Below are 23285 nucleotides of genomic sequence, written 5' to 3' on the forward strand. Positions count from 1 at the left end.
TTAACGAACATCCGCTGCTCGACATGTTAGTCACATGCGTTATATTTAAATATACTTTTTTTGTGTTGATCTTTTGGAAATGTTGTTTGTGATCGATGTTTTCAGACCATTATACCAAGAAATTGTTTTACATGAAGAAGTGTGTAAGCTTTATTTTATTTTGTTCGCAAATGCTGGCAACTGTTCACTTAAATCGTATCTGTTTAGTTTGTGTGTCGTGGAACATAATCAAATTAAATTTGAAATCTACCTTATATTCAAAAGATATAATTATGTTTTATCAACAGTATTAATTTGTCAATCATCAATCAATCATACATAAACCAAATAAAGGCCTGGTAATGATCTGATATCATCCGTTTGTCCTTTATTAAGAATTATACACATTTCTTTTGAACACATTTCGGTATATCTGTTTAACCATTTTGATATGGTTCAAAAACTTCCAGTATAATTTTGCAACATGATAATATATATATATTATATTTGCGTATGGTCGATGTCTCATTATGGGATATACTGTATATCCAATGTAATCTTGTTTGCTTCAGAACATGTGGTTATGACAATGTAACTAGAGGTTATAACTGATAACAAGATGTAAGCAATCCATATTGAACAGACAAAGAGGACACAAAACAGTCAGTGTGAGTAGAAAACTAGTATTCATTCACTATAAATTCAAATAATTTGACGATCAGTGCATTTCTGTTCATGTATACAGATATGTACAATAATTTCTACAACAAACTCCATATGCATAAAAATCAAATGGCTAAAAATGAAAAAAAAAACAACAGACAAACAATAGTACACATGACACAACATAGAAAACTAAAGAATAAGCAACACGAACCCCGCCATTCATTTTAGCCATGGCGTTGTAAGTTTATTTTCGATTTATGAGTTGGACTGTCCTTTTGGTATCTTTCGTCCCTCTTTTATAACAAATACGGTAAATAGTCTAATTCAGTAGGTCACAATCATGAAAGGCAAGGGGACTGTATACGTAGTTAGTATGTACGGAACATATGCGACGTCATTTGTGAAACGGTTATTCGTACCCCTTACGATGTATAGTGACGGACTGGGAGGTAGCACCTATCTCATCAATTATTGTAACACAAAATCTACATATTGAATATAAAGTATAAATTAAAACTGTACCTCCCTTGTTAAAGATAACCAGTGTATTCTTTGGAACTGACATTACGAAGATGCTTGGTTTCGTTTCTGATGATTGAACAACAAATGTGTTAGTATGGAGGCGTATTTTCAATGAAAGCAATCGTCATTTCCATGGAAACCAACTATACCCCTCTTTTTGACAACTTGTTCCTTTATTTATATGAGACTGAATACATAGGAGAACTTTTAAAATTATCTTTTAAATTCATTTTCCGCTACCTAGATGGTCTTTTATTACTGTGTAGTTAAAAAAGATATTTTGTCTATCGAGAAATTGACAACGAACGTCGGTTGAAAACTTCTCAATAGTGAACTTTCCATTCTTATGTAGTCTCCTGCAACACTACAACAGCTCCTGCATATGAAGTATATATCTGCCTGGGGAAACAATATCCCATAGCTTGTATTTCATATCATGATTTCTTTGATAGGGGATTGCTGCTCACAAGGAATCTATTAAACCAAGAGCTATAAGTGGTGAGGCTAAATACATTCTTTTGAAACATTCCCCATTTCCCTTCTCTATTTTATTCTATTGATTTTACGAACGATAACACGAGTTGGTTGAACTTTACGGAATATCCATTCACAGATAAAAGCGGATAAATTCCTTTTATCATTACTACAATCCCGTCTCCTTTTTCCCGAATATGACCTATCGATATAAATGTATTACCGCGTCTGTAGTAACTTAAGCAACACTATTGGGACCACATATAATGAGCCGGATCAGATTACGCTTCTAAAGTACCTGAGATCATCCATAGTGTCGTTGGGGTACCTGTTTCTTAGTCTTCTAGTTTTCTATGTTGTGTTTTGTGTTCTATTGTATGTATGCTTTTTTCTTTATTTTTTTATCTATGGCGTTGTCAATTTATTTTTGACTCATGAATTTAAATGTCCCTTTGGTATCTTTCGACTCCTATTTACATGTATCATTGTAACACAGGGCTTCAACCATCAAAAACAAAATGAAGGAGCTAAACAGAAGAAACATGATATGTCAGTAGGTACTGAACAGAGGTATACAAATTGTACATTTTTAATACTATATCTGTAAACTTTGATAATGATAGGCACAACATTGCAAGTGATTTTCTTAAACCTTCATGATAAAATCAAGATGATGATTATAAGGTTAAACATACATCAACCATAGTCTTGATATCAGTAAGCTATTTAACGCAAACTTTGTGTCACACGTTTTAGACATCCTGTTTTGTTAATGTTGTGAAATTGATCTTAAATAATAAATTAAGTGCAATTTACTTTAAACAATGGCTCAGTACTATTATTTAGAATAAATAACAGAAACCATGAAATCCAAAAAGTAACCATGTTTCGATAGCTTTTAAAATAAAATGTCTCGGAAACGTGACAAACCATACCTCCCGCAAGGTACATATTTTTCTGAAGGCTTTGTATGATATCATTTTAATTGTATTCAAATAACATAAGCCATATAAATTAACAATTTTTTTTTTATCAAGCTGGAACATACCTGAAAGTATATCTATTAAGAGTGAATATGAACCTATAAGCAAAGACGAAGACATTGTAAGTTACATTTTTAAATATTTTTAAAACATTTATTGAACAATATATACTTTTGTCATTCAAAAAAATAGAAAGATGAGCTATATACTTGTCATCCCCAAGACCTGAAAACGTATTCATTCATGCATCTTTTAGTTTTTTTGTTTGACTGGTGAATAAACAAATAGCTAAAATGTCGTATATAACATATCAGGACGATTGCTATTTTATGAGAGAAAAAAAGGCAGAATCGTTTACATTTTGGTGAAATCCCAAAGGTATAACCATTTTTGCTTTAGGATAAATAACACTTAAGCCAGTGAAATCAAAGAGTATATTTCTATTCTGTAAAATAAAAAAAAAATACTTAACGATATTGAAATCTTGTTTGATTGTTACCCTCCTTTGTAAACGGTAATCAAAGATATACGGACATTTTCAATTATGACCATTTTTAGGCCTCTTGTACACGAAACGTGCTTCTGGCTTAAGGGCATCCGATACAGTTTCAAGGGAGTTAACTCTCGGCGCGACGTTAAGCGTTTGAATTCCCGTAAAACGTCACTTTTTGCTGGACGTAATGCGTGTCATTTTCCGTAATAAGAAACGTAATGTGGAATTTCGATGCTCCAATTTCTGTTTCTCCCGCATGCTAATTTCTACGCCATTAACATTAGTCAGTGCATTTGATTCTACCAGGATAACAGTATAATAATATAATAAGAAATAAAACACATTATTGTTTCTTTAAGATCTTCAACAAATTTCGTATAGTGAGCAATTTCAAGACGACTGACCCTTTTGGTGTTATCATGCATGTCAATTAAAATTTTATTATCATTTATCATCCACAATTTGGTCCGGATCCGATTTTCTGACATTTTATTACAACACAGAAAACCAATGATATTTTAAAACTAATACCGAAAATGTATATACACGAAGAAGTCAATTTCTTTTCTGGACAATTTATTCAACTTATTTATGTAAACAAAAAATAATGGTATGCCGCTAATACAAACAATGATACAACTTTTATAAAAGAACAAAGTTTCTATTTCCTCCACGTTGCACGTATTTTATCTAACAAAAGGCAATAGCAAATAATATGGTTATATACCCGTAAAAATTTTGACGGGACGTAAAATGGTATAAAAATGCCCGCGTCCGTCTGTCAGTCTTAAATATGGTACAGCATATTATCATTAAACTGAACATGGTTGTTTTTAGCTCACCTGGCCTAAAAGGCCATGTGAGCTTTCCTCATCACTTGGCGTCCGTCGTCGTCGTCGTCGTCTGTCATCGTTAACAATTTTTCAAACATCTTCTCCTCTGAAACTACTGAATGGATTTGAATGAAACTTAGCATGATTGTTCCTTAGATTATCCTGCACAAAGTGTGTGCTTCGATTTTTGATCCGTAAAAAAACATGGCCGCCGTTACTTAAAATAGAACATAGGGGTCAAATGCAGTTTTTGGCTTATATCTCAAAAACGAAAGCATTTAGAGCAAATCTGACATGGGGGTAAAAATGTTCATTAGGTGAAGATCTATCAGCCCTGAAATTTTCAGATGAATCAAACAAACCATTGTTGGGTTGCTGCCACTTAATTGGTAATTTTAAGGAAATTTTGCAGTTTTTGGTCATTATCTTGAATATTATTATAGATAAAGATAAACTGTAAACAGCAAAAATGATCAGCAAAGTAAGATCTACAAATAAGTTAATATGACCAAAATTGTCAATTGACCCCTTAAGGGGTTATTGTCCTTTAATGACAATTTTTCACAATTTGTTCATCATATTTGCTAACTTTAAAAAATCTTCTTCTCTAAAACTACTAAACCAAATTCAACCAAACTTCAACTGAATGATCAGTAGGGTGTATAAAATAAAGTTTGTGCTTTATTTTTTATTTCGTCAAAAAACATGGCCGTCATGGCTAAAATAGAACACAGGGTAAAATGCAGTTTTTGGCTTATATCTCAAAAACTCCAGCATTTAGAGCAATTAAGACAAGAAGTTAAAGTATTTATTAGGTCAAGGTCTACCTGTCCTGAAATTTTCAGCCGAATTGGGTAACTGGTTTTTCAGGTATAATGCCCCTGAATTGATGATTTTAAAGAAATTTTGCAGTTTTTGGTTATTATCTTGAATATTATTATAGATACAGATAAACTGTTAATAGCAAAAATGTTAAGCAAAGTAAGATCAACAAATAAGTCAATTTGACCAAAATTGTCAATTGATCCCTTAAGGAGTTATTGCCCTTTAAAGACTTTTTTTCACAATTTGTTCATCATGTTGACTTACTTTAAAAAATCTTCTCCTTTGAAACTGCTGTATCAATTTCAGCCAAACTTAGGCTAAATGAGTTTCAGAGTATCTAGTATAAATTTTATATTTCATTTCCTTGTATGTCAGAAACATAGCTCCTATGGCTAATTGGTTATCAAAGGTACCAGGATTATAATTTAGTACGCCAGACGCGCGTTTCGTCTACATAAGACTCATCAGTGACGCTCATATCAAAAATGTAAATAGAACATAGGAGAAAATGATTTTTTTTTTGGTTTTGAAGAAAATAGGACGATTCAAAGAACATTTAAATAAATTGAAAAGCCAAAATAATCATTGATGAGAGATTTAACCTAAAAAATTAAGGTGAGCGATTCAGGCTCTTGAGAGCCTCTTGTTTCAGTCATGATGGTCAAACGATCTGTATCATGTTTGTGAACTTTTTGAGTTAGAGGACTTTGTAACTAAAACAGTTGTTTCACAGTTCGCGCTGTAGATACAGCGTCAAAGCTTGATTAAACTAATTGAGTTGCGCCAAATATCAATTTTTACTGAGACAGAGCACTTTCAATTATAAAGAAATTCACACTGAATTCTCATCAGAACTTGACAATGTTACATTTATATTGTGTGCTGTTACAATGTATCAAATAAATTTAACTAAACTTGAAACCGGCAGTTGTTTTCAATATGTGCCTATATATAGCTAGTGGTGTTGCTTTAAAAACAACATAACAGACCACTGTAGGATACAATAAAAGTTTTCAGAAGAATATATATTGTTCTTTTATAATAACACTTTTGTATAATGTGAAATAATGAACATTGCCATATTCATATTAAAAAGTCCGCATCTACGTCACGCGTTTTCACACGCTTTTCGACATGTCATGTCATGTCATGACATGATTTCCTATTGTCAGAGGTTGGCAAGTATGGCTGTATCTAGAAAACGAATTATGACTATTGCTTAAAACTTAAAATACTTCTTAGTTATATATTTCTGAAGATTTGTATATACTTTGGAGAATGATTCAAAATTTGATTTTAGAGTTATTGAGTTTATGACAAAAGGGGGGGGGGGGGTCACATGCCGCGCCGTATCTCAGAAACTATCTATAATTATGGCATTAAATTTCACATACTTTGTAGTTAAATTATTCTTAAGATCTGTATACTTTTTCGTGATGATTCTTTAATTCATTTTTGAGTTCTTGAATTTTTATTGAGCTTCAATTTGAGGATCATATAAAACATGTTGTGATATATAAACTTCCCATAGAGCAAGAATAATGAATGAGTCAGGATATACCTAGCATGACTTCCCATACAACCCCCCGTGTTATTTCAAAAACATATATTATGGATTTTTTTTTCATATGACGAAGGGCGTATCATGCGCTCGTAGCGCAGCTGTTTATTTTTTTCTTTATTTTTTTTTTATAAATATATTAGAGAAATGACGGAATGACAGAAAATACAATGCAATTTTCAATATAATTAATATTTCCAAATGGCATAACTCTCTTAAAGAATAGTTGATATGCACTGATTTTCGGACGTGTCCATACGAATCAGTTTATAGAAAGTTGGCAAGAATTATACACTAATTAACCAGAAGTCCGGAATTAGACAACTCTCAACAAGAGACAAACATGACACAGAAATAAACAACTATAGGTCATCGTACGGTCTTCAACAATCAGCAAAGCCCATACCGCATAGTCAGCTATAAAAGGTCACGAAATGACAAGGTAAAACAACTCCAACGAGAAAAGTAACGGCCTAATTTATGTGCTGCAATTTATGTACAAAAAAAGAAGTTCCGATTGCAGGGTAATGCTGAGTTCACACGTAATTCGAATTCGATTCGCATTAATTAATTCGAATTAGTTTAATTCGCATTCGAAATGTTTTACATCCTTACGTAAATTCTTATTCAAATTGCAATGCGCGTCAATTTGAATACTGTCTAAACGACGTTAACTTTTTTTAAAATTCGTATCAACAAAAACGGATTTCTCAGTGATAAAAACGTGAATAAAAGGATTATAAGGAGTATGTGTTATGAAACAGCAGCCAACCAAACAAAACAAAACAAAGAACAACATCTAGATGTCAACATACGGTATGAAATAATATACGAGTGTGTACAGTAAATGTACCTGTATATCATCCTCTAAATTGCCGTAAAAATTATCAACCGTCCGTAATAATATAACTTTTCTTGAGATGTTTCTCACTTAGACCACAAGCACAGAGAGGTATGTGTTAATCACATGATTATATTTGCGAAAACAATGTTACCAATTTATGGATAGTACTTTACAAGCAATATTTATACATCAGAAAAATGTCGACGGTAATTTGAAGCGATAACGTCGAAATTGTCAGCCAGCGACGTCGTGCACTTTAGCGCTAACGTTTAAGTTACAAAGGGGTGACGTAATTTTTAGGATAAATCGTGATAATCATTGAATCCAGCACGGTGACCTATATTTTTTATTTGAGATTTGGAGAAAGCACGACAAAATGCAGTTTATGTAGAAAAATGATAAAAATGACATTTTCAGAAACACTTTTTTTTCCCCATTTTTGTTAGGTTTAGAAAAATACCACTTTGACCATCTGCTCCGCAATGTCTAGCAACATCTCTAGTTCGATGGAATAGATGCAGTCATCATAGTCATCAAAATTTTGAATTATTTAGTTGCTGTTTAAATATTCGATGTTTCGGTTTATTGAAATGCAGCTTGGTGTAAAAGATGCATTTGCCATTTGAATCAGTGCTACTTATCTTATTTTCAACTGTTTACTAAATAAGATAGAATAATCACGTGTTCATGATGTTAGAATGACTTAAAAACTAAACATTATTACGATCGTCTTTGGATACATTCAATTTGATTCTTGATAAACTGACCAGCTTACAATTTTTTTTTGAAGTTTAGTAAAGTATGATTGGTATTGCATTAAATGAAACTAAGCCATATCCTTTGAAAATCAGATATTTTAATTTTTATTGGTGTTTTTTTTATAGACTTCACAAGAAAGTATTACTGTTAACATTCAGTTGGAAAGCGAATACAAAGTAAGTTATTTTTTTTGCAATCAATTCTTCGAACACAATATATATATATATATATATTCATTTTAGAAGCCCATGTGATCGTGTGGTCTAGCGCACCGGTTCCAGTGCAGAAGATTTGGTGTCACGATATCTCAGTAGCATAGGTTAACATCCGGCAAGGGAAGAACAAAAAAATTACGAAGGCAAATTTACAGATCTGACATTGTTGGGTTGATGTTTAGACGAGTTGTATATATATATTCAAGATTTAAATTTCAAGATTAAGTAAAATATATATATATATATATATATATACAAAAAAAGTTTCTTTTCAAGCGGTGTACAGAATTATATATTAAAAATTAAATACACAAAAAGAGTTTTAAAAGCAGCATTGTCTAGCGCTTTCATCCATCTTGGGACTTTTCAAGACTATGAACGTCGTTATGAACGTCGTTATGGGGAACACATTAGTATTATGACGTAACGTCATTGTTCGTAAAATATTAGTAGTATGACGCAACGTTATTGTTCATGTAACTACTAAGCATTAAGCTTGGTGTCAAACACTTTTATAAATTTTCTTTCTAGTTCTTTACGGTATTCTTCTGTTGGTTCTGTACATTTGAAGAACGGGAAAAATTTGAATTTTCCTCCCGCACAAATATCTAAATGTTCGCTCAACGGAATTTGTCTGTACTCGGGTTGCCGTATTTGCTGTTTATGGATCCTGACCCGTTCACACACACTATTTCCTGTTTGACCGATGTAGTTTTCTTTACAGTTGACACATGTTATACAATAGATTACATTTTCTGATTTGCAAGTCATATTTGCGTTTACTGTAAATTTCTTACCGTTTTTGAAATATTTCGTACTGCCTATTTCTAAGTAAATATAATTGTCTCTGGAACATACTCCACAGCGTGAATCGCCACAAATTTGTACGGATGATATCTTCTTAACTATATCAAATCGCGCTTTTGTAAGTTGGCGTTTCAAATTTTTCGGTTGTCTTCTACTATAAATGATCGATTCTTATGTTACCAAATTTTTCATTGTTTCACTTTGATGTAAAATCGGAAAATTCGATTTTATAAACTTGAAGGCATTTGGTAATGACGGATCATGAGTAGTCACAAACGGGAGGATATCATCATCGGTTGTATGTTCCTTCGGTGTCCTTAGTTGATTTGTAGACATTTTATTTGTCCTCTCGATACTGTCATCTATAAGTTTTAATGGATATTTCTGCTGTAAGAGATACATCTTCAGTTCTTCTAACCTTCTTTTGCGAAGAGTTTTATCTAATACAATTGAACATACTCGTCTTGCCATACAATATGGAATGTTTCTTTTTGTATGTGATGGGTGGCATGATTCAAAATTTAAATACTGGTGTGTATCTGTCTTCTTGTAATAAATATCCGTAATGATTTTATTGTTTGAGAGTTTATATTCATATTATGGAGTAAATCAACAGACGACTTAGAAAAATTCCATGAAATTCTTAACCCATTGCATCCGTCAATAAAATTCACTATTGAAAGTAGTAACTTGGAACTCCCATTTCTAGACATTTTAATTAAACTCTCAAACAATAAAATCATTACGGATATTTATTACAAGAAGACAGATACACACCAGTATTTAAATTTTGAATCATGCCACCCATCACATACAAAAAGAAACATTCCATATTGTATGGCAAGACGAGTATGTTCAATTGTATTAGATAAAACTCTTCGCAAAAGAAGGTTAGAAGAACTGAAGATGTATCTCTTACAGCAGAAATATCCATTAAAACTTATAGATGACAGTATCGAGAGGACAAATAAAATGTCTACAAATCAACTAAGGACACCGAAGGAACATACAACCGATGATGATATCCTCCCGTTTGTGACTACTCATGATCCGTCATTACCAAATGCCTTCAAGTTTATAAAATCGAATTTTCCGATTTTACATCAAAGTGAAACAATGAAAAATTTGGTAACAGAAGAATCGATCATTTATAGTAGAAGACAACCGAAAAATTTGAAACGCCAACTTACAAAAGCGCGATTTGATATAGTTAAGAAGATATCATCCGTACAAATTTGTGGCGATTCACGCTGTAGAGTATGTTCCAGAGACAATTATATTTACTTAGAAATAGGCAGTACGAAATATTTCAAAAACGGTAAGAAATTTACAGTAAACGCAAATATGACTTGCAAATCAGAAAATGTAATCTATTGTATAACATGTGTCAACTGTAAAGAAAACTACATCGGTCAAACAGGAAATAGTGTGTGTGAACGGGTCAGGATCCATAAACAGCAAATACGGCAACCCGAGTACAGACAAATTCCGTTGAGCGAACATTTAGATATTTGTGCGGGAGGAAAATTCAAATTTTTCCCGTTCTTCAAATGTACAGAACCAACAGAAGAATACCGTAAAGAACTAGAAAGAAAATTTATAAAAGTGTTTGACGCCAAGCTTAATGCTTAGTAGTTACATGAACAATAACGTTGCGTCATACTACTAATATTTTACGAACAATGACGTTACGTCATAATACTAATGTGTTCCCCATAACGACGTTCATAACGACGTTCATAGTCTTGAAAAGTCCCAAGATGGATGAAAGCGCTAGACAATGCTGCTTTTAAAACTCTTTTTGTGTATTTGATTTTTAATATATATATATATATATATATATATATATATTTTGATAAATAAAAAGTCCTTGGTACAGAAAATATAATTTAAAAGTAAAAAACACAAAAAATCACATCATAAATCGAACATTGTTTCTGTTAGCGCTTTCACCGCATCTCCAGCGGTTCATCAGACAGAATTGTTATCGTTAATAGTAACGACTTGTGACGTTACGTTATAGTAACGACTTGTGACGTTACGTTATAGTAACGTCATGCGGTAGTTGTATATATCTTACGGAATTTTATTAACGGACCGAATTTCACTTCCTATTTAGTGTGGGCTTATAAAGTTCAATAAAATATTGTTCCTTGGCTTCACGCGGAATTTTATCTTCGGTCCACATCTTAAAAAAGGGATATATTTTAAATTTTCCCTTTCCACATCGGTCAAAGTGTTCAGAACAGGGAGAATTTCGAATTGACGGGTCTTTTATCCTGTCTGATGAACCGCTGGAGATGCGGTGAAAGCGCTAACAGAAACAATGTTCGATTTATGATGTGATTTTTTGTGTTTTTTACTTTTAAATTATATATATATATATATATGAGTCTAAAAGATTGTGTAACAATACCGATAAATAGATGGAAAACAAAACACTAAAAAGTGTTGAATATCATCGCACAAAGATGGCAAAACGGAACAGATGATATAAATTATACATTAATCGCAATTATGTCGGCTCAACAAATGGCCTTCATCAGTTTTAAAAGTTTTAACAATACTGATATACAATGTGTAAGGTGTAAACATAGATCAATAATAATACAGGTAAGATTTGGTCGATTGATATTAATCCAAAATCCTGAATATCATAATATAAACATTAGACTGTAAATTTAATTATTTCTTTCTATTGATTCCCTCTGGATGGAGGACACCAAGTTCTTTTATCCAAAACCTCTCCCGATTTTCTCTAATATAATATGATTAAAAAGATAAACATATTTTTTTCCTTAATGTTAGTATATATATATATGGCTGGTAATTTGAAAGAATAACATGAAGTAAATTGAATTTAAAAGACTTTCTACTTTGTACAGTATGATTAACATGTTCTTATTCTATCTTGTTAGATAAATACGCAAACTGCGGGATTTTACATATACCAATTTGTCCTAATAGAGTTTCATTAACCTTTCAAAATAAGTTTTTCAGTGTGTGATCAGACAATTCGTTTTGAAATAGTGCGCAGTATTCTTAATACATTTCAAAACCTACAGAACAAAAAACAAATATACTTGTTCTAGGTAATTAATATTAAGCGAACGGATATCGTAAAATTTTAAGACTATATCAATGTTGTTATATACGATATGACATTTTTGTTATAGAGAACAGTGACTACTGAATGTAAGGTAGGAACACATTTTAATTCGCCTGTATTAGATCGAGCATGACTCATATTTATAACCTATCTAGTAAAACCTTCGTAAGAGTACGTGTTTTCAAAGAAAGACTTCAAATAAGAAAAATATTAAACTTTATGACAAATCTGTCAACAACCAAACAACACAGCTGACAATATCCTCGGTATAGCACAACTTGTATCATTCTAATACTAGGGGGAACGATTTGAACAAATGTAATCGGTCTAAAGTGCTTTGTTTAGATTTTTTTTTTATCTGGACCGATAAAAATATCAAAAATTGATTATTTGACTTGAATTTTATTGTAAGACGTGTATATCAACTCGTTCACATTTCGTGTTTGTATTGTATCAATTAATTTATGGAATTCGTATTGTTGATATTATGTAGTATGTTGGTCTGCATAGTTAGTTGTTCTATAAAGACCCAAACTCTCAACAGACGAATGACTCTGTGAGGGTTGGTCTTGGAATCTTTCCATGATGGGGGAAACTAGCTGGGAACATCTTAGTAGGGAACTAGCTGTAAAGGCAGGCCGGGCGTTGTTGCCGATGTAGAGGCAGGCCGGGATCGACTGACACCTATAAGTTTCAAAATTCAAACTTTTTAATAAAATAAATAAAAACAAAAATAATACAAAACAGTTACAAACAACAATAAAGTAAAACAAATATTTTCAATTATTTCCCTAACAGAAAACAATAAATATTTTGAATAAACTTCATTTATGATTACTATTTATTATCTTTATTTTAGTTAAACTTATTTAAAATATTTTACTTTAAATCTTAATACTTTTAAAATCATGACTTACCTATAAGTTTCAAAATTCAAACTTTGACGTCTCAAAGCAGAATTTCTACTTATATAGCAATCACTTAATGACTTTGGTACTAGTTTGTGCCCTATAGTTTATCAAAGTTAAATTATTGACGTAAGTTGACCATGTCAACCATTGTCCGAAGTTTATGACTTGTTTGTTCATCTTTTACTTTCAAACAAAGATTTAAGTAATATTTGTTCCATCAGAAAGTTATTTGACCAAAGAAAGTTAGATTGACCAACGTGAAGTTTACTTGAACTAAAAACTGGACATGAAAATTTGGCCTTTAAAGTATTTAATTAATATTTGTAACGTCAGCTATGTCCAATATTTATGTCAAATATCTGTCACAATATTTGAAAGAAAAATCCACTTAAAAAAACGAAGATAACCTTCATTGATCTAGTATGCACTAAACAGTATTTATCTAAAGACAGCATTTTGCTTCAAAATCGACAAGACATGACTATGCGGTGTAATTGATATGAGGTTAATATGTTTTTTGGCTAATCATACAAATGTACTTGCACATTTCTAAGTTTATCTCAAAAATCATTTTTCTTTTAAAGCAGAAATGGGAAAGTAATGTGTAAAGAGATGTAAAAAATACCATAGGGACAGTCAAACTCATAAGTCGAAAATAAAATGCAACGCCATGACTAAAAAATCAAAAAAAAATCATTAATTCCTCTTCTGTTCATTCTACTGTTTTACGAAACTAATTAGTTATATGTGTCGTATTGGCAGGATATCCAAGACGATCCAATTGTGAATGAACAACTATCAGTTTATTCTTCATTTCATGGTTTCAAAATTCACAAGGTATACGATGGAGGTATGTCTGTAACCCTTTGAATGTAACATACGTTTAAGCGAGATAATTTGACTTGGCTTATATTTAAATATTAACGCGAAATTGAGGTCGAAGTATTCTAAATTTTACAGACAACATCTAAATCAACTTGATAAACTATATCAGCTAGATTTCAGTGATTCAAAAGAGAGCCGAAATATACCAAAAGGATATTAAAACTGATAATATCAAGACAATAAAACTATGAAAAGACAAACAGTACACACAACATAAACAGAAAACATAAACTGAGCAACACAAACCCTAAACAAAGTTTCCTCAAGTGGTACGAAAGGTACTCCCTAAGTGGAACCCGTTGTGTTGCTGTTTCAATTAGAATTAGATGTTTTATTCATTTTATTTGGTGGGTCACATTCGATGAAGTTTTTTAGCTGGTTTTTTTTAAATCTTGAATCATTGAGATATTGAAATTGTCGTCATATCTTTTAATTCACCAACAAAGACTTATTTTGACTTTAATATTGTTGATTCGTGTAACGGATAAAACATGCACCAACGGAAACATTAACATTATCGACACAGCCAATTTCGCCGCTTTTGGATTTTTCTTTAGTTTTTCTTTTTTGCATGTGCTTATAACTTTTGAGCATCAGTAATCTACTTAAAATTCGTATTTCTAGAAAAAATTGAAGAAGGATATAGAGTTGTACGAGATACATGGAAGCATGGAAACAAAAAAAAGGATAACAAAAGTAAGTAGAGCAATTAGCTCATAACCGACGTGAACACTGTTTTCTTTCGACAAAAAAAACTCTAGGATTAGCGTACATTACATAGTTAATAAATGTGAAATATAGGACAGCAGCTGGTGAAAACATATATTAAAATTTGCAAATCTAGTTTTTGGGAAATTGAGTTGAGCAATGATCAAAGAAAAAAAAAATAAAAACAGAGGAACAAAGAGTTTAAAGAATCATAGTCTTTTATAGCTTTCATCAGTTTTCTATAGCTACAGTTCAGTAACAAGTGTAGTGCATGTACGTAACTTTCCTGTGGCAAAGGACATGTGTGCAGCTTAAATAGCGAATATGTATATTTTGTCTACTCTTGAAACTCGTAATAAATGTAAAAATGCATGTATATTGCTAAGAATGAATAATAATTATAATGCAAGTACCCGATTTACATAAAAAATATATAAATATTTAAGTAGGCACTCCAAATCGTTTGATTTAATGGGAAGTGAGGGATCAGATGTAGGAAAGAAAAACACTCCTTGCTAATCATTTAAAGGTATGCTAACTTCTATGAGTTTTCATCTGTTTCCTGAAGTATTAATACGCTGCTTTTATCACTGTGTATATTCAATCTCTTTTTTCATCTTTGTAGAATCCAAGATTGAAACCAGAAGAAATATTGGAACTATAACACATATTATACCCAATTCAAGTAATGCAAGAGTTCAATGGGATACAGAGGAAAATGCTGAGAAATTGTGCAATGAAGTAAACAAACAAAATGATTTGCTGTTACTTGATAATACTCAAACAGGTATTATCATAAATTTAATATGACAAATGTTTTCAATTCCAAGGCAATTAAAAAAAGGGAAGACCATAAAAATTGGCAACGGAAAAATTGAAAATCAACTGCCATAGGAATTATTTGTTACAGGTATTGCTGAATAATTTAATTTGAGATGTAACGCGTCTTCTGATTGGCTGACGTTATTTTGTTATGAGCCCATAGACATAATTTAGTCATGTGACCGTAAAGTCATCAACGTTTTTTCATGGTTTTCTACGGTTTAAAATGGAATTTAGAATTAAATTATAAGAAATGACTGTAATATTTTTTCTGTCTATTCGAAATAACATAAAAAATGTGGTACACACTGTTAAATAACCCGTTACGCGCGTTATTCAGTGTGCACCACATTTTTTATGTTATTTCTTCATAGACAGAAAAAAATATTACAGTCATTCCTTAAATATACCAAGCTGATAAAATGGAATATCATCAGTTCTTTTTTTGTGCTTTTGTACCACAGAAAAGATATAAATAGTCATTTTATGGTATTGCTTAACCAGAATAGCTTGCACAGGGATGTATCCGTATTATTTCGTTTGTAATAGACGATATAGAACCATAGTTCATCCGTGAGAAAAATCAAGATCCAAAAGTAAGAAATATCTTAAAGACGAAGGATTATGCAGAAAATGTAGTTCCAGAAAAAAATTATAAAAACAGGGAAAAAAATGGATTGACTTATTAAATACCTAAGCACACACATGAACGAAAGACATGTATAAATGTAACGCGTCTGAAAGATTTTTTTTTTGAATTATCCTTCACAAGGAACGCTTACTTAGAAAGTCATTTACTGTAATAAATATCAAACCATATAAGAATAACAGTAATAGGAACCTATTCTAAAAAAATACATAAGATATAATAATGAACACTAATTCTCATTTTAAACGTTACAATTGTTTAATTTATCAATGTTTATAGTTGCATAATAAGTGAAGCTGTAAATACTGTTGTTTTGCCCTTACATAGGTGTAATGCATACTTTCATACAGTGTGATGGATGTAAGCAGTACCCTTTACGAGGTATGAGGTGGAACTGTTTGCCTTGTGCACACTATAATCTATGTACACAATGCTACATGAGCGATCAGCACGACGTCAGTCATATTTTTACAAGAATAACCAGTGAACGCTGCAAAGGGTGAGTTTGTAATTTTCTGAAAAGAGAGTTCGAATAAGTGAAATATATTGTTTGCAATTATTATTATGCTGGTTAAAATTGCTAGCTGTATATGTACGTCATTGGTGTTAATGTACTTGAATTTCCAAAAATGCATTTGTAAATCTTCAAATTTTTCAGTGTTGAAATGGAACCACGAGAAAATCTTGACTTAAAAGCTGCTTACGGTATACTACCAAACTCAAATGTTCAACTACGAAATAATTTTAGAGAAAAAGGTAATAGATATATCATATATGTATCATCTACAGAAAGGGGTCATTATCAACAAAGTGCTGTAACTTAAATCAGTTTTGTAGATAAAACCAAACATGGTAGCTGGACTTTACTCTGAAACGGTATTTTTGTTTAACCTGAACTAGTCTCCGTAGACTGAAAGTTCCGTAGAGTAAATACAATATATTGTTTTCAGATTTGCAGTCGTTTCTCCGATCGAAAGTACATAAATCATGAGATATTTAAGATCTGTTCAGACCGGTTAATATAAACAGGACGGTCTTTTTGGGACGATACACACTTGATTAGGCACGTCTAAACTTTTAAACTCCTATATGGATTCAATTGAAAATTTCAGCAATGTTGATATATATGAGAAAACATTTTGCAAAATATTCTTTTTCCTTTCAAGTACGCCAAAACATTATAGTTTTTGTTATTACACAAAAAATGGCAAAATCATTTGAATAGCTTTTACTCATACAATGGATAAAGGGTCAATTGATGATTTCATCCGTGTTTAACTTATTTCTAAATCTGATGTTTTGAAACATCATTACTTTTAAACAAATCTATCTTCCTACTATAGAAAACCAAATGATATTGGTATCCATCCATGAAACAAAATTATTACATGCACAGAAAAAAAATCCGCACAATATAAGCGCTTTTATTGATGATCTTCATATTTAATTCGCAGTGAAGCCTTCAACGTGGTGCGAAAAACTCTCTCAGTATGCACATTTTTCGGCAAGAATCGTCTTGATTACAGTCGTACGTTTCAAATAAATTTTATTATGAGAAAATTCTTACTAAATTAGATTACCAACTAAAATTAAGATAAGTAACTCTTAGTGTGAAGCATGCATTCTCAACACGGCTAACATTTGTTTACGTTATTTGTCATCTTTGTTTGATTTGGTGTAAAACAAACTTTAAATCTTAATCTGAAACCTGAACGAGCCATATTACAGTTATCTAATAGGTGTAAAATGCACACAGTCACTACCTATTGGAACAGCGACCGAGAATCTGAGAATAAGTCTTAACGTTTTTGTCAGACAATTCAGTCGATTAAGACTCGATCAGGCAAACGATGACCGTTATCAGCCAGGATCAAGGTACTATTGATACATTCGTAGTCGAGTGTAGAATGATAATTTGAATAAATTTGTTACTTTAAACAAATGGTTTAGCTACATGATATGATTTTTATTTAGTTATAGGTCGCGTAGAACATTCCACCGAAAAAACGATCGAATCATTTCGGTCTTTTGCACTAGTTCAATGGCCTGATTATTCAAAAGGACGATACTGTGCTGGTTGGAACGGGCAATGTGAATTAAAGTTTACAAAGGCAGCAAAAGGCCCTATGTACTACGAAGAGCATCTTCCGTTTGTAACAATTAGTAAGTGACAACACAAGACATATATGAAATATTATACTCGATTATTAATTAACTACACTGTTATTGGACTAAGTATGATGAAAACTGCCTATGCAATATATGGTGTAAACTCGGCCAATATAGATTTTTTTCTGTATTGGCCGAGTTGGCACAAGTGCAGGATTTCGGAACGTCTCTAGTTTTTACATCGAAAGTCATGAAAAACAGAAACTGAAAGTAAACAGTTGTTTTGAAGACGCAGTTGTCGTTTAGTCATCTTAAACATGCTGAAAATGTCAAGTATGGCATACATTTCAGACTAAAGACGGTCACATTCATTTAAAAAGTATTTTGAAAGCAAACGATAGAACTATTTCAGGTTTGGGAAACGAGTAGATTATCACAAAGTTCATTTCTTGACGACCTCGGACCTGTTTATTTTCGCTTTTTGTTTGTAAACTGTCGTTTATTTTTAAACCCGAACCAGGCATTTGTTACTATGAAAATCTCTGTTCCTAGGTAATTTGGCTTATGGATAGTGGTATCAATATCAACTCCTACATCCTGGTGGATCCAGGGTTGGAACCCCCCTTTTTTGGCCGATCAATGCATTTGAATGGGGACATTTAGTTGGAACCCCCCTCCCCCTTTTGTCCTGGGTTGGGAACCCCTATTTAAAATAAATGGATCCGCCCCTATACATTTTTTTTTTGAAATATATTCAATTTGTTTCTGCATAGAAATACATGCAAAGGCAGTACCTTTCCAATTACTATATATGTGTTGCGTCTAAATTAAAATTATAACACTTTATAGTAACTGGAAAGGATAGAAAAATTCATCAGATGAGAAAATGCTGAAGACACATAGAACAGCACCAGATCATTATATATATTGCATCTTATAAAAAGAAACTGATATTTGGATAGTTCCACTTCAAGGTAAAAATATTTATCTCTTGTGAAATGAAAAAAAAAATTGTAACACTTTAGTTAATTAATAGAGATAAAGATACTATTACGAGTATTTCTGTATTGGCCTTGTTATTGGTCCTCGGCCAGCCGTATTGGCCAATACATCAAGCCTCGGACCAATAACAAGGCCAATACAGAAATACTTACGTAATAATATCATATTATTCATTGTTGTTTTCTTCGTATTTAATTCAATTTTTATACAATTACTTACACATTTATTGGTATCGAAGAATATATTAGAAACTGGTAGAAACAAAAACAAAGAAAAGGAATGCAATACAATACAAGTATTGGCGTCGAAGATGAAAAAAAGACAAATTGAATACGAGATTACTTTTGATTGAGCTTTCTATATAAAGAACGATTTCATTTTCCTATAAATAACTCACCAATACGAATCAAGACATACATTTTTAACTTTTTCTCTAATCTTTCGGCCTTATTTATTAATTGCTTCTCTTTAGGTTCTCACAGAGCGGAAAAATAGCAGTAATCCTTCCATTATACTGTCCGTTTACATTTAAATAGACAGGCAGGATGCTTTCGTATTTAATAGGAAAAGTTTTCATCGTATTCTAACAGCCAACTTATCTTTCATTAGATTGCATACTTATAATGTTTGATGATTTATGGGACTCCTGGAAGACAGTTTGTAAAAGCAGTTAACAGTTTGTTCTTGTGCATAAAATTTTCTGGACCTATTACTGTAAAATTAAAATGTGTTGCTGTATTTCGTAATTAACACCTACGGGGATATGTTACTACTTCTTAACAAATTGGGTTCCATTTTATCGGAGTTAGACTTATAAGCCTATTATCATTTATGAGTTTGTAAATAATTGAGTCGATGCCACTGCTGCTTGTCTTCTATAATGGTATCACAAGCTCAATAGTCAACGCTTTGTAAACTTTGTGCTGCTATTAAATAGCATTGCTATGGTTAATGTGTCACTAAATGTTCTTTTTATGCAAGTTGAAAAACATGTCTATTCCCATGTATAGATAGCGTAAGCTGTATGTAAAACCACTTTTGAGATATTTCTTGCTTTCGATGCTCCTCAAATTAGTATTTGATTTTGGCCTCCAAAAGGTTAATTCGATTATTATATAGACGAGATGAAAATATCAGTCTTCTATCTTTGAAAAGTTGATACCACTGTGTGTGGACATTCCGCCCCCAAAAAGGTATCACTAGTCAAATAGTCAGCGCTTTTTGTGTACATACATTGACCTTGATATGGGAATTTATTTTACTTTGAATTACTAGAAAACAGCGATTTTTAACCAAGTTATACATGACCATAGTAGTTTTTGGTTCAACTTGTTTTGAGGTTTTATACTTCCAATGTTCTTAACTTTTGTGTTTGATTTAGACCTTGACACATTTAAATCGATCATCATTGAAATGTTTTATTAAGCTGAAACAGATCTGACATAACATAGTATACACATGTATTTTTTTCTATTAGTTGTTTACTGTGGGCTCATTTTTTCCCTAGGGAATGTTTTTTCGTAGATAGAGGAAAACTTATATTTTCGTGGATATTGGATTTCGAGGTTTTGCTAATCTCTGCTTACAAAGCCTACATATATTGTATAATTTTAGTTCGTGGTTTACCTGTACAAACGTAACCCACAAAAAATGGTATGCAACGAATAGAAATGAATCCATAGAATTGTTGGGAATTTTTGTCTTGCAATTCTGGTCAACTTCGTAATTGTCGTGATTTTGGCATATACAATTTCGCCACAAACAAGTCTTTAAAAAGGTCGTTAGGTTTCACGTTTGTATTGTTTTACATTATCATTTCGGGGACTTTTATAGCTGACTATACAGTATGGGGTTTGCTTATTGTTGAAAGCCGTACGGTGACCTATAGTTTATTTCTTTGTAATTGTAGTCTCTTGTGTACAGTTGTCTCATTGGCAGTCATACCACTTCTTTTTTTATATTTTGTAGACAAACGTGTGTCTAACGAAGCAAATAGTACGGCTGGTATCTTTTGTGATTTCGCTTTGTCGATTTATTGCAGATTTCAGACATCGTGAGACTGTATTGGTTGGAAAACAGCTATAGACAACAGTGTACGGCATATACAACACGTTTAAATTTCTTTAATAGTAGTGTAATACGGCTAGTATTTGCTATTTTATATTTCTGTACAACTTTCGTAGGCTAATGCGAACTATCCAAGAGCTACATATACAAAATTGTATCCTAACATTTTTGAAAACGACTTAATTTGATTTTTTCTACAGAAAATGCAAGAAAAGGAACAAGAATTGTAAATTGTCAAAGAATGGAAGGTGGACATGGATATGTAGGAACAATTGTATATGTAAGTTTTGAGATAAATGTTTAGAACTATTATCGAAAATACAAACAAACATGTTCTAGCTTTCTACATGGCATTATTTCTACTCATAATTGATTTCAAGATTCAGTTTTTACGACCTCAAATCTGAACCAAATTATTACACCTATCGAACATGTTTAAGTTAGCAACACATATATACTCAGATTTGCCGTGCTATTACTGGCGCACACCAATAGATAATTCAACTATTTAGTCAAAATAAAGGCGGAAGATATCGAAAGGAACAATCAGACTCATAAGTGGGCAACACCATGGCAACAAAACGAGAAAGGCAAAGTTTAAAAAAATACGACATTGAAAAATAAATAATTGATTCAGCCACGTATTTGACAGATCGTGCAAAATAGAGAACGTGGATACTCTAATAAATATTTAATTTTATAGTTGGGTTTTTTCCACAAACTCTTACATTATGTGTTTGATTGACCTGACTTACGTAACTAAAATAATATACATATTCATATACCTAAATATATATCAATATATAAACCATTGCACGAACGACTCAAACCTTAGCTGAATTGGTTTATCAGATTTCTTACCAAAGGTCGGTGTAGTTTTAACTGGCAAATCAATGTGTACATGTTTAGAAAACTATTAAAATATACAGACGTTTTGTGACTTGAATGATATATGCTGATTACACTTGAACAAATAGGAACTGTATTCTTTGTGGTTTAGATCGAACACCAGGAAGACGGATGTATAGTCGAAAAACGAAAATCAGAAGAAGTTATGACAACAGCTGATGTAACAGTTCAATGGGATGATGGAAATTTTTCCAAGTATTCTTTGCCTTGTAACAAAATACGACTCTTTGACAATGGACCGTCAGGTATGATATCACATAAACCTTCCTTTTATCAACATATAAATAACATGTGTTTTTTTGGGTAACTTATTTGCATTTAGAAAAACGTATGTTTTTAGGTAAATATATAGTTAACGTAATTAACTTTTCTGTATTCAGTTTATTAGCAAAAATGTTTGTAGCTAGAAATAAAATTAGCGTGTATGAATAATTAAATTTGTTTGTTTAAACCTAAAGGAAAACACACATATTTTTTGCTTTCAAACTTAAAATTCCTTTTCAAGATTCTATCAGAAAAAATGTACGGACAGTAAGAAGATACAAGCTTTGATTTGAAATATTTTGCTAGGCAATTTCCATTCCCTTTATGTAGTATAAAAGAAATAATATCAAAGACAAGTAAACAAATCAGATAAAAACATATCTAGTATAACATTTACAGCTCTGTTCACCGAACGAAAACATTCTATTTATTACATTCAAATTCGTTTTATAAACATGTAGATGTTGAGATGAAACAAAAACTTTGCTGTGCATGGTACATAAAAGTTGTAGACGTTTATTTATAACTACCACTGGGTCGATGCCTCTAGAGTTGGGCTGATAGTCCCAGAGGGTATCACTTTTCTAGTGGTTAGTACTTCGAAACTAGCATGATAATACGGATAACCATAACCTAAAAAATTATTGACAATTTAGATTGTTGATAAATAGCTAAACTTGTTGTTTTATTGACATCATACCACATCTTAAAATATCCATATCTACAACAAAACAGATAATTTTAGCTTTTATAACTATTATAAACTTAAATGTTTTATTACTGTGTGGCAGAATATTTTGGCGTGTGCACATTGATTTGATAACAATACAAATTGTGTCAATCATCAATTTATTTCGCGATCAGGATCGTTGAATCACAAGTCGACTGA

At 31.8% G+C, this 23285-nt stretch overlaps 1 protein-coding gene across 1 annotated transcript in view; it reads left to right on the top strand.

Moving 5' to 3' along the window:
- The first annotated feature begins 447 nt into the window (after positions 1-447).
- The window catches only part of LOC139501742 (uncharacterized), a 100286-nt gene continuing 77448 nt past the window's right edge, over positions 448-23285 (top strand). The window contains exons 1-12 of the mRNA XM_071290887.1: positions 448-647; positions 2679-2745; positions 8065-8115; positions 12138-12161; positions 13744-13831; positions 14491-14562; positions 15200-15361; positions 16373-16544; positions 16704-16801; positions 18026-18208; positions 21424-21503; positions 22224-22377. Coding sequence (XP_071146988.1) covers positions 16378-16544; positions 16704-16801; positions 18026-18208; positions 21424-21503; positions 22224-22377 — 682 coding nt within the window. The 5' untranslated portion in view covers positions 448-647; positions 2679-2745; positions 8065-8115; ... (3 more) ...; positions 15200-15361; positions 16373-16377. The remainder of the gene's footprint in view (positions 648-2678; positions 2746-8064; positions 8116-12137; positions 12162-13743; positions 13832-14490; positions 14563-15199; positions 15362-16372; positions 16545-16703; positions 16802-18025; positions 18209-21423; positions 21504-22223; positions 22378-23285) is intronic.

This window comes from Mytilus edulis, chromosome 13, assembly GCF_963676685.1.
Source record: "Mytilus edulis chromosome 13, xbMytEdul2.2, whole genome shotgun sequence".
In the NCBI taxonomy this organism is placed as follows: Eukaryota; Metazoa; Mollusca; class Bivalvia; order Mytilida; family Mytilidae; genus Mytilus; species Mytilus edulis.